At 36.9% G+C, this 13584-nt stretch overlaps 1 protein-coding gene across 1 annotated transcript; it reads right to left on the reverse strand.

Moving 5' to 3' along the window:
• Positions 1 to 2878: 2878 nt before the first annotated feature.
• On the reverse strand, positions 2879 to 11999 carry SNAPC1 (small nuclear RNA activating complex polypeptide 1; the record flags this gene model as incomplete). The annotated part of the gene is made up of 8 exons (XM_010168416.1): positions 2879 to 2913; positions 4822 to 4902; positions 7234 to 7375; positions 8340 to 8402; positions 9152 to 9226; positions 9712 to 9870; positions 11273 to 11377; positions 11859 to 11999. Coding segments are annotated over 8 exons (801 nt in total), but the record flags the coding sequence as incomplete, so codon positions are not given.
• Positions 12000 to 13584: the final 1585 nt, after the last annotated feature.

Genomic DNA, 13584 nt, shown 5'->3' on the forward strand with positions numbered 1-13584 from the left:
AAGTCCCTCTCCTGTTTTTAAAAGCCTGTAATTGCCCATCAGACTGCAGCAAGGGATTTTTAACTTTTTTTTTTTAAAAAGATTACACCAGCATTATGAAACTTTTCTTACAGCTGCCTCTAAATTCTCAGGATTACTGTTGTGAAATATTAACACTGCATATAGTCAGCAGTTCTAAGTCTACCCTTAAGTATAACTTCCATTTTACATCTATGTAATTTTATAAACAAATTAAAGAACACTTGTTTTCACAATTACAATATTAAAATAACTGCTAGTTGAATGCACCCACCTTTGTGCCTAGTCAAGCCTCTGCATGCTTCTGACGTTGATCTGCAAACGATTTTCTGAAGTGTGGGCAGGGAAGACTCCTGTCACTGAATATCAAAAATCCTGAAAAATTCTTCTACTCAGCTCTTGGGATGGTTCAAAGATACAAGGAGAGGCAAACAAGATGGTCATGTTATGAAAAAGTGCCACTTATTCCTTAAATACATTAAAATAAACTTATGTTATATGTATGGAATAATAATAATTCAGCTGAAAATAGCCTGTCATGAAAAATAAGCTTTTGTAGCTGTGTTCAGCTTCCTTAAGAAAGATATCTCCAAGTTGGAGGGAAATAGAAAAAAATAAGTCACTTTCAAGTTTTCCTTCAAGGGAAGGACCCAATACCATGTAGCTGGAAGACCAAGCTTAACCTCAGTGCCTAGAGACAGCAGAGGATCAGTGCTGTAAAGTTCATCCTTAAGCAACTTCCTAAGTTAAGAAATTCATAGGAAATTATGAATGTGAAGCTGTAGTCCCAATATCTGCTAGAAAGAAATCTCCCTCTCCATCTATACCTTCCTTAGCCATCCAGGGGTTTCCCAAGAAGAGAAACAAGTGCTCCTCTGCCCCTCACCTCCAAATTGCTCCCCTATTACACCTATACTGTTATCCAGCAACATCAGGGTACCAGAAAGATTCTCTATTCACCCAGAGCAGCAGCTGGAACTGACGAAACTGACAAACACAGTATTACCAACAGGATCCTAACTGCATGAAGATGACCAAAAAATATTGACCAAAAAAAGTCTGTTTAAGTTTTCCTTATGTCTCTTATATCTGCCCACCAAAAATGAGGAGCAGAAATGCCCAGAGGCAGAAAGAGTTTGTGCTGGTAACAGAAAAGCACAAACATCACTATTGTCAGAAAACCCAATTAAAACCAAACTGTTTGCAATTTACAGAAATTACACCTTCAAAACCTCCATAACTACAGATGAGTCTTTTTAAACAGACCACATCAAGGGCATGTTCTAACAACAGACTAAGCCCAGCAACCTTAGGACTAGAGACACAGTGGAAGAGTGAACATTAAACCAGGAAAAAGGAGTAGAAACTAAGTGCGTGTATGATAATTTTAACTATTATTACTACTACAGAGATTATTTTTTTCTGTATAAAAGTATTTTTATTTCTGTAATAATTAGATCTCAACTAATAATGACTTTTGTATTAGACTGTAAAGATTTTGGTTATTCAACTGAATATTCCATTGTTCAGTTTACTACACAGTAAGGTTTTGGCTTTATAATAAAATCTTTCCTCTTTTCCCATTAACAAGGTTGACTGCAACCATGGTGCTTAATTATTAGTTTTCCCAGTATCCAACCAGTTTGTCATTTAGGCCTGTTCCTCCTTACCAACTAATGCATTTAATACAGGCCCCTATATAGGCAAGTCATTTATATCCCCACTTAGTATTTTTTTCTTCCAGGTAAGGGCACTTCAATCCCTTTGGCCTTTGACAGGCATATTACCAAATTACTTCATTCAGTTTAGTTCCTTCTTATATTCAAAACCTTTCAAATTTATATTTTATATTTCTTCCTGTAGGACAGGACATGTCAACTCCTTTGGCCATTTTTTATAGTACAGCTATAATCAACTGGAGAAATTACTAAAGAGAATAACCATCCCCATTCTTCTGGAATTGTTGTGGTCAGATGGGGTTATTTAAGGCTACACCCTTTCAGGGCTGACTGACCCCAATTCTAGTGCTTGTTATTGTTTACAGAAAATACTCCAGTTTATGTTTCTCAGCCTGTTTGCTTTTTCTGCAGTACTGTTGCCTAGCAATCATTTCCCCATCCTGCACCTGTTCTCAGTACTGAGCTTCACATTTATTTCCACACCCACCTCTTCCACAGCACCTCTACAATTTATAACGATGATTTTGAATTCTAATCCTGTAGGGTTATCTGCAGAAATTAATAAACACATTTTATACTTCTTCATTTGAATATACAATGATATCAAAACTGCTGGAGACAGAATAACAGGCTTATCACCAAGTCCATTTCCCACATCTGCGGGATCAAACCATGGTAAACATTGCTGCAGTTACACACTATAAAATGGAGCGAGTAAACTGTGAGAAATAATTTATTGTACTAATTTTCAACAGTAAATAACCTTAATTTTATGTTCAGACATAAAAGATTACAAACGTGCCTCATATGGACAAACACTTTGTGAGCTGTTCTTTTAACAGTCTCTGCTAAAACCACCACTGCAGATCAACATGAGTTGCAAGTGATAACTCACAAGCTAAATACAACAAGCAACCATCTTCTCTTTCCATCTCAAACAGGATACACCAACTTTGTCTTCCACAAGAAGCATTCACCAGGTGAATAAAGGCACCAGGTGCTGTAGCACAAGACAGCTAAGGTATAACAGTCACTACCAGTATTCCAGCATCACATGTAGTTCTGGTCTCAGACATTTCTTGTTGTATAGTCAAAGGCTTCCAAAACAAGCCCTTTGTGTTACCTCTGACATTTAAATTTTATCATTAAAATTAACACTGGTGCTTCTCCAACTGGATCCTCTAACATCTTCTTTTCCTCTTGGGGAGAGGTACTTCTGAAAGGAAATAAAGAGATTTTTCTGATAAGCTTTTCAATCTATCTTCCCTCATGGGAATGATTAAAGTAGAATTCATTCTGCTGAGCAAAGGAAATTAATTAGATGAGCTTTTGAGATCCCCTCCAGATCCCTCTTCCCATAGTTTTAAATCTGAAAAAAACCTTTCTAGATTTTCTATTAAACTATAATTAAAAATATCAATTAAAATTCCATTGGTGAACAAAATACTGTACTTCCAAAACTCATTCAATCTTGAAAGTGTTCTCATGAACACCTTCAACATTTCATTGTGAATTTGACAAATGGAATACTCACAAAATTAAGCAAAAAATACTTGGAGAAATAGCTTATGGGTATTTTTAATGCTTCAGAATTTGCTGTAAAATTCTGAAGAATGGAGAATATTCCTGACTTAGAAAGAAACTTTTGTCCACAACAACTTGATGGCAAAGTAAATAAAGTATAATATTAAATGCACCATTATGCCTTCAGTCTGACCATTTAAAATTGAATGAATTCACATCATCTACAACTAAGGTGATCAGAGAATGTAATCTCATTTCAGTACTACAAGATGCTTTTTTACTTTTAAAAAGACACGTATAAATGTGCTACCTCACTACAAATGTATTTTAATAATTACTATGCTTCCTTGCATGAAATATCATTCAATTACATACAATTTTGGATATTAACTCCAAAAGATACACTCCTTGCATTCATCTATGTCATTAAAGCTTTCCAGAAGCTGCACTTAGCCCTTTGCTCCCCTTTTAAGCAACTTAAATACTACCCCTTTAGGTTAAGAACCTGTACCTCTGGTCTATCAAGCCTGCCTTCCACTACATAACCAAGATCCATCAGTCTTAGACTAGCTAGAACTGCCAGTGGAAATCAGAGCTTCAGCTGGCCAGCTCCTCTCCCAGCAACACCACCCATGTTTGAGATGTGGCAGCAGAGCAGTGCCCTGGGCTCTCCTCAAGAGCACGGCTGAACAAGGTACTGCAAGATAAAGAGGATGTATTTTTCTTTGTACTGTGTCTGTTCTACAGTGCTTATGTTCTCCACAAGCAATACTGAGGACAGACCCTGAAGCTTCTGAGTTGCAGAGTAGTTCAAGATCATCTAACATCTTAATTTCTACTATAGGAATTTGATGCTTCCGTAGAGCAACTCCATCACCAGCTCTGAGAAACCTGCTTTACCACTGCTTCCATACAAAAATTACCTTATTTCCAGTAACATGAGTGATAGCAGAGTCACCCACTCTTCTGCTGCAGTTCCCAGAATCCTACCCCAACTATGTCAGACAACTCCTAATATAGCAGAGGATGCTATTACTGTACATTGGTGGTTTCACCATGTATACTGGTTTCACATGTATGCTGGAACTTAATCCTTGAAGCATTACCCAGCTGAAACTAAATCTAGAGGGGAAACTTCTGTGTCCCCTCACTTCCAAAGAGGTGAAGGCAGCAAGGGCTATTTTCACCGTGAGCACAGGTAACAAGTTCCCAGAGCTACTAGAACAGGTATTTTCTGTAAGTGGGAGAATGACCAAAAAATCATTTTTCCTTATACATCAGAGCTCTTCAAGCCAGATTTATGTTACAGAAAAGTAAGTCTCCTTTTATTAGGACCACTTTTAACTCTGAACCACTATAAATAAGTCTACGTAGAAAAAGCACGACTCCCAGCATTGTGCCACCACATGTGTACTCATAACAAAATCTCAAATCAGAGCTTCGATTTTCATGCAGCAATTTAGAGGCTAAAAATGATCCTAGCTTTTGCAAAGCAGTAACACATGGTTCAAAATATCAGCTTTAGTTTCAGAAAAATACAGCATAGTAGAGAGCTATTAAAAAACAAGCCACTGGTTTGTTAAAATTTCAATCCTTGTACCTTCTTCATCCGAGTTCTCTTCTGTGATTACAGGCATCCCAATATGCTGAGTAACAGTTTCCTTTGCCACTTGCATTTCACCTGCAGATAGATTTTTAGGAAAAACTGTCAGCTGTTTTTTTTTTCCTTCTAACATCTCAGGACCAGCAGTTAAAAGACTGTTCACTTGCTGCTCTCTTGAGTTTCTAGTCAAAGGCTGTAGTGAAACACCCATGTCTCACAGTACCTTCGTAAGGCTCACTAAAGAAACCTTCAATAACAAGCAATTAACACTACAAGTTTAAAGCAAATTAATCACCAGCTCAGTCCAGAGATAATTCAAAATGTCCCTATTCCTTTACAATGTTTCATTTACTGTTTTAAAGTGAAGCAAAGGCAACATTGCCTAATGCTCACTTCTGAAGAGGGATGAATTTTCTCAGTAACTTTTTTCCTAACAGAAGCTAAGTCAGAAAATGGAGATTGGAACTTTGAAATGAAATCCTTGTCTTCAAAACAAAGTTAATTCAAAATTATTTTGCTGTTTAATTCAATTTAACCTTTAATAAGTAATAAGTAAATGAAAAACTTAAATGGCAGAGCAACTTCTATCGTTTAGAAGTTGGATATCAGAAAGATGATTTGCTTCAGAAAAGTAATCTTCCATGTTTTCAGAACTGGGAGACAGAGATCTAAAAGTCTTGGAAGACAAGAGAAAAAAGGATGCATAAGCAGGGATGTGCAAATACCGAGAAAGTAAAACTGCACCAATCCAGATGACATAAATGCTACAATAGTAAAATAACTAAATCAGTCACTGGTCTGTTTAGATATGCCAAATGTCAGCAACACCAGATAGGATCTCTCCAACAGAGACCTGAAATATCTCCCTCTTTCCTCACCTCCTCTTTTCATCTAGCAAAGCACCCTCACACCAGCTCTTATACTTACCTCACATCAAAATGAGTCAGCCCTCAAGTTCTGAGGCTTGAACTTTTTCTGAATATATTAATACAAATGATGATACCATACAACAAGAATCCATACAAATGGCTAATCCATTAAGTTCTTGGTCTTGGCATCATATTTTCAAGAAATTTCACAAATAAGTTAATCTCTTTTTAATTTAATTTATCAGCTTTGGATCAGGTAAGGGGTTTTTTTGGTTTTTTTGAAAAAACAACTGTTTTGAGGCAGAAAGGAGTTCCCAGTCCAATTTTCTTACTTTAAAAAACTTTCACCATATCCTCACTTACTCCATCACATTTTGGTTGTATTTTTTCTCTCTAGAGGCATTTTTGCTCTGTGGGCAGCCATTCTTGTCACTCACTAAATTCTATCCTCTCCACAGCATTCAAGGAGAAATTACAGGCATTTGCAGTTAACATTCCATAATATTTCTTGTTAAAAATCTGAAGTTTTTTTCTGACTACATTAAGCAAGGGCATTCACTGAGTGTGTACAGGGACATACCAATGCTTCTTACATCAGTATAGATAAACCAGAACGATATAAAGTACAAGCATTTAAAAGTATTTCCTTCCAGGATGCATTTCAAAGTAAGAAAAAACATCCCAAAGATTGGACATAAGTCACAGACATAAGAAGTCACAGGTGTATAAAAAACCCTCCTGTCAAGAAGGGAAAAGTTAAGTCTAGCTATGAACTAAACAAATGTAGAATTGTTATAATGCAATAGTTGCAATATTGAGGTTAAGGAAAGAATTTAGAGAGAATTTTGAAACTGTATCATTTGTTGACAAAAGATTTGTATTCACATGGAAACACTCAAAATTTCAGTAACAAAAGAACAAAATAAATAATAACTATCAGATGGAAGAAGAGTGACCGATGTAATAGTGCAGGTACTAGTCTTATGAAGCAATCATTATCTTTAAGACATCGATATAATTTTATCTTCAGAAGTATGAGATGATATTCCTTTGAGAGCTCAGGAACAGATTAGAAACAGGCAAGGTTTACTTTGGATTTCATGAAGATAGTATGAACAATGAAAATTATCAGATAGCTTCTACTTTGGAAGCTTTTTGATGAAAATCAGCCTATCTGACAGAAGAAGAAACAGACATGTATTTTAATCTCCAGTACATTATATGGCAGTAGGAATAATTAAGACATGGACATACAGGACATGCTTTTCCAAGGTCATGCCTTTCCAGAGAAAAATTAGCAAGACTATGTATGAGACTTCAGCTTAACTATAAACCACATGCACTCGTGTTGTCTTTCTACCTGACTAGACTGTGCAAAACAGCCAGAAAGGTTCAATTACGACAGGGGTATCACAAAACATTTCTTTAATCTTCTACGTTCACTGAACAATAGTCAAATTTAACCCAGCTGCTTCGGGTAGCAAAGCAATAGATAAACTTTTGCAGACTCTCCAGGTTCACAAGTGTAATGGAGAAATACCTTGGATTCCCAGAGAATTTCTTCTCCTTGCTGGCTGTGGTCTCCTACTGGTTTTTTTACTTCGGCTTGGAGATTTCTCATAATTTGATCCTGATTCAGAAGATTCCAATTTTACTTGACGATGCCTTCTGGATTTGGAAGCCTAGAACCCAAACATACATATGAATGACACAAAAAAGCTAAACTTCTACAGCCAGATATTACTGTCTGTCACCCAGTACTTTACAAGTCAGGAAGAACCAAAGCATCAAATTCCATGTCAGGGTGAAGAGATGGAAGGGGAGGGGAAGGAGGGAGGATTCCCAGTAGTTACTGCTCTTCAGTTTTAACAGGACAACGCCCTTCTGTGATTTAATGGATGTATCACTTAAAATTCAGGTAATGAAACATTCATTTATTTTCAAACCATTCCCTGCTGGTATCAACCTACACGATGTGTGGCACACTGCTGAGTGCAATCAAAAGGAACACTTCCAAAAACTCCTGCACCACAAAGCCTCTTTACTGTCATATTTTGCTTAGATGCCCAGAAAACAATATCACTGCATATTCACAAGTCTGAAGCATTGTACATTCCAGAGCTCTGTTTCATTTAATAATGCATTTTTCAATAAGGTATTTTAATGAAGAAGGAAAGTTGTGATGTTTCTCACAGCCCTGTTATAAAAAAGACAAATCAACAATATTTTAAAAGTATCAGTTATCGGAGCAATGTTTCCAAGAACTTCCAACTGACTTTAAACCTCCAAACTCCATTTTTGCAAGCATCTTCAGAGATTCCAACACCTAAACTTCAAGGAATTTGAGTAATTAAACTCGCAAGTATTTTTATTCCAATTACTTAAACAGAGTATAGACATCATAAGATACCTTGTAAATTAAACTTCCCCAAGCATAGACCTTATCTGCACTGTTTCCATAAATCTAACAAGAATAATAAGAGCTTCAGGTTTCCCCACTGTGTTAGGAAAACCAGAAGATTCAAAGGTTGAATTCCAGAGGGCAATTTTAACTCATTCCTTCCTGACCCTGCATTTACATTAAACTGGTACTTAAAACTGTTATTTAAAAATAAATACATTCCTATCACCAAATTTTACACTTACCTCAACAACTGCAGAGTAAGACTTGTATTTGATTCTAGCCAATGCATTTGCTCGTTCAGAACCCTGCAAAGAAACAGAGATCAGTCAGAAAAGGTTTTCATATTCTATTATGGTAGTACTGACATGAAATATCACATCAACCACTTGAGCAATACCTCACTACAGTTGTAATTCTATAATTAGAATTAGTTCCATACAATTCGAATACTGCTGAACTGTTACTTAAAAATGAAAAGGTAAAATTTAATTAAAAAGGCAGAGCATAATTTCTGTTGCCTTCACTGTTACAAAGCCCAGGAGGAGGAGATCAAATTTGAAAGCTCACATCTTACTCAAATTCAAAGTCGAAATAAGCAGATAAGTACAAAATGAGATAATTTTGTAGCATTAAAAAGATGGATATTGCATTTAGTTGAAAATCCAGGAGGAACCACAAAGAAGCCAAGAAAATACAGCTCTTTGCTCTCCTTAACTGAAAGAGACTTTTTATTATAATCATCCAAGAGCTACATCAGTGAATGCTCACAGCTTTACAGAAAACAATGCTATTTAAAACCAAAAACAGGCAAACCAAAAAACAGGCAAACCAAAAAACAGGCAAACCAAAAAACAGGCAAACCAAAAAACAGGCAAACCAAAAAACAGGCAAACCAAAACCAGCGCAAACAAAACCCACCCAGCCCCACCAGCTACTCCTGGAACTTACTCTGACACTATCAAGACCTGATGTACACTGCTTAGCCTGTGATCTGAAGTCAAAAAACTAATAGTTTTGGCCTGCACAATGTAGCAAACTAGTTCATTTTTCTTACCTCTGATTCTAGCAAAGTATCTTCTTCCTTTTTGTTTGATGCTTCATCAGTTTCTTTAGCATTTAGAAATAATTTCTTAAAAAAAACAAAAAAAAAAAGGCTGTCATAGAAAAGGCAGTTAAAATCCAAGAATTGTGAAAAATAAAACAAATATTTACAGATATGTCTATTTTCTTCATTGATCTCACACTATGGCCTTCCCTTGCTCGAAGAATAAGTGTTACAGAGGTATTTCATGCGGTCACTCTAATACTGCCCATAAGTCACATCTTCCAGGGCTCACCTCTGAGCAATTATTAATATATTATTATATATATATATATTATATATAATATATATATTATTATAGCAGCAGTACCACATACAAGCCCACGTCCTTCTCCCCATACCATAACTCTGCCCAGGGTTTACTCACTCCATGCCATCAGTGTTACACTTCCTTCCACTGAAGTCTGAGATTTACAAAGTACATCCAGGGGTAATTACACTGAGAAAGACAGTTCTTAACGTGTTCACATAATCTGTTAAGTTGCCACAGCACAATGGTTGATATTACCTACCATTCTGTTCTGCTGCCATTCCTGATGTTCCAAAGTTATGTTCTTAAGAGTAACAACAAAATCATCTTTTATTAAGCTCAGTGCCTTGTCTGGCTGGGATTTGTCAGCTGAAATGACACACTTCATTTTCTGATAGTGGTCGTGAATATTCATCAGTTCCTAAAATAAAAAAAAGATACTCTTGTCAGTAAAAAGAAGGATTCCAGCAGTGAATTAGTATTGGTCAGGGTTATAAAAAATACTCTAAGACCATGGAACTAACAGGAGTGTTAGATTCTGTTTAGATCAGTTCAGTTTCAGGGAGCCTAGCAATACTGCTACCTAGCACTGTCCCATCAGTCCACCAAATAAGCAAAAGAAAAAAGAGTATCTTGCATTATTTAAACTAAGAAGGAAGTCTCTCAGTGATACTCAGGATCAGTGCTCAGAGATCTCATTCTGATATGGTGGTCTATTTTCATTTCTTTGAAGAAAGCATTTTACTTCTTCCTCTTCAGGAAGCAGGTCTTCTCAGCCTGCCATTTCCCAGATTACTGATTTTTGTACCACTGCAGTCACCCTTACTGATGTTGCTAGCAGCAACTGGAAAAAAATTTAAACAAGATCTATTACTGAGTCATAATGACCAATATAAGAACCTATACTCAGCTTTAATTACTCCATTTTTCATAATATGTATTATATATTAAACAAAACCAAGTTTTAAAAGGAGAAATAAAGGTTAGGGAAGGCTATAAACTTACAGATAAGTAAATTCACATTACCACTAGTATCAAGGCTCCAGCTGCAACCTGCAGACATATCAAACATGCTGCCTCTCACCCACCATTTTCCATTTTCCTCTGCCTGAGTGATAATTAACCATTTATATCTTTCACAGAATCATAGAATGGTTTGGGTTGGAAGGGATCTTAAAGATCATCCAGTTCCAACCCCCCTGCCATCAGCAGGGACACCTTCCACTAGACCAGGTTGCTCAAAGCTTCATCCAGCCTGGCCTTAAACACTTCCAGGGAGGGGGCATCTACAACTTCCTTGGGCAACCTCTTCCAGTGTCTCACCACCCTCACAGTGAAGAACTTTTTCCTAATATCTAATCTAAACCTCCCCTCTTTCAGCTTAAACCCATTTCCCCTTGTTTTATTATTAAATGCCCTTATGAACAGTCCTTCCCCAGCTTTCTTGTAGCCCCTTCAGGTATTGGAAGGCTGCTATAAGATCTCCCCGGAGCCTTCCCTTCTCCAGGCTGAACAGCCCCAACTCTTTCAGCCTGTGATCTTTCCCTTTTTATATCTTACTGAAGCAAAAGCACAAAACAATCATTAGAGCATATTTCACTATTGAAAAAGGTACCACAATTCTTCTAAAATAAATGCCATGTTTCTGAGTGTTTGGTAAAATGGCTGGCACAGAGTAATACCTTAGTTTCCATTCCATAACAAGACTTATAAAGGACCAGACGGTGCCAATAAGGTAAGTTATAGCTCTGGGACAACAGAAGAAAAGCAAAACAAAACAAAAACCCAACAGCAATTAATCTGTAGTTTAAAAGTTACTGTACCTCCAATACATCATTAGTGATGAGGCTGTTCACTCTGTTACTTGGGTCCTTAAATTCTTCTTTAAATTCGTTTTCCTGAATCTTCTTTTTAGTTCGGTAGTTTAGCTAAAGCAAGAGACAAGGCTTTGTAACCTAAAAGCAAACTTAAAATGGCACCTTCTTTTGAAAATTCTTACTGCATATCCCACCATGCTGAAAGGCATAAAACCACCTCACCAACAACAGCAAGCAGCTTTATTGTCAAGTGCTCAGAGTCAGCACTTTTCAAAAATTATTCCCTAGTCAAGAATTTAATCCAGCACCCAGATTGAAGAGTTGAACGTTTCCACAAATTACAAGACACCTCAAACATAATAAGAACATTGGATACTGAAAAAATATTATGAGGTGAGAAGCATGCTACATTCAAACATCCTCGCAGCTTTACGTCACACAAAGCAAGATGTATTACATTTCAACACAGCCCCAAAGCTAAACTAAATACGAGTGCTCTTGAACTGTAAAACACTGAAAACTGAAGATATTTTATTAAAAATGGTAAGTGTATATTAAATATACATTAATACATCTTAATGTAATAACTCACTAGCTTTGGCATTGCTGTGAAATGGAATGCTCTAGCAAGTCGCAGTGTCCTGAATATGTATGCTGCATCATAATGCTGGGAGTCTAGCAGATCCTGTTGAAATCTCTGGATTTCAGGCCAATCCTTGAGTGCGATTCTGATCTGCAACAAAGCAGAGGAACACTGTCATACCTACCAGCATACTGCAACAAATAACAACTAATTCAGCTGACTACTCTGATCAGGTTATATCACGCACCAGTATTTGGATGTCTAGGGTGTAACAAGTCACACAGTCACAGAACTACAGAAAGGATCCTACTATAGCATTTGTTACTACTATCAAAATTCCAGGCAGATAAGCTTATTATACTGTTGTGTTAAATATTCTCACAGCTGTTGCTTTCTTAGAGAGTGACACAGAACACAATCTGTCATAACCCAGCTACTGAGGGGTTATATGTTAGTAAAGGTTCAGGCTGTTGCAGACAGATCTGAGTCAGACCCAGATTACTTCCCAGTTGCCTTACTGTCACACAACTATCTAAAGTAGATATACAAAAATTAAATAAAACATCTAGATAATGAGTAAATGTGTGCTTTATTAATCAACCATGTGTTTGTGAATATTTGCTAAATCAGATCTAAGAGAGTAAACTTTATTAAAATCAGTTATATACTTAATAGTAGCAAGAGTAATAATGCTACAGACAACACGATTGCAATTAAGGTGGCTTGAAGTGCTATAAGGTCAGGTGTCCCTGGCCACACCTGACCAGGAAGATGTCATTGCCCTAGTGAGATTCTCAGCTAATTCTGTTCTAAAGTCAGCTTTTACAGAGTTGCTTTACCTATGCCCAATTACTAACAGATCAGCTGTGATCCTAAAGCAAACCACAACACAAAAAAAGAGGCAAAGCACCTTTCCAATCTGTGCCTGCAGCAGCTAGGCAGGAGCTCGTGGTTCTGTGTTCTAAGAGAGGGGGTTTAACCGAAGGAGGGGGACTGGTCACCACACAAGCCCCCATTTTGACATTTGAAGAAGTTAACTCTTCACATTCAGAGATGCTGCCTGAAACAATACACACCTAGGAGACTCCCATTCACTGGATGATTAGGAAACAATACTTACACCATGATTTGCTGTCAATGAAATGCTCATAAAAGTATCCCTGTCTTCTTGCTTTCCTTCCTCTCCTGTGTACTCTGCTCACTTAATTTTTTCTCTACCTAAGTTAGTTGCTTTGATAATTCCTGGACTCTCTAACAGTTGCTATATAGCAGTGGGTTTAAAATTCCCTAAATTCACCTCCATAAAATGTATTAACTTCTTTGAAGTTAAGATATGAGATGTAATGGCATCATTGTTGAATACTTAAACTTCAGTTTCTTATTTAAAGAATTTGGACTCAAATGTGCACATGCACACTACACACATCAGAGTTTCCAAGTAAACCACTTCTCCTTGCACTGAGTTTCTGACTCCTTTACACACTGGTCTCCTGTCCTAAAAGCAACAAGGAGACATGTCATTCAGGTGTTCACCCTTTCACCCTATTTACAAATCCCACTCCTGATTAACAGGAACTGGAAATAATTCAGTCTTCATTCCATCAAAATTCTAAGGAATACCTGGGGCTGTAATGGAGTTCACCCCTCAGCTGATGAGCACATTCTATTCCCATTTTGAATATTCTTCAATCACCTTCATTTTTGAACAGAGAATCATAGAATGGTTTGGATTGGA

This window comes from Antrostomus carolinensis, unplaced genomic scaffold (genome assembly GCF_000700745.2).
Source record: "Antrostomus carolinensis isolate BGI_N321 unplaced genomic scaffold, ASM70074v2 scaffold6345, whole genome shotgun sequence".
NCBI classification, from domain to species: Eukaryota; Metazoa; Chordata; class Aves; order Caprimulgiformes; family Caprimulgidae; genus Antrostomus; species Antrostomus carolinensis.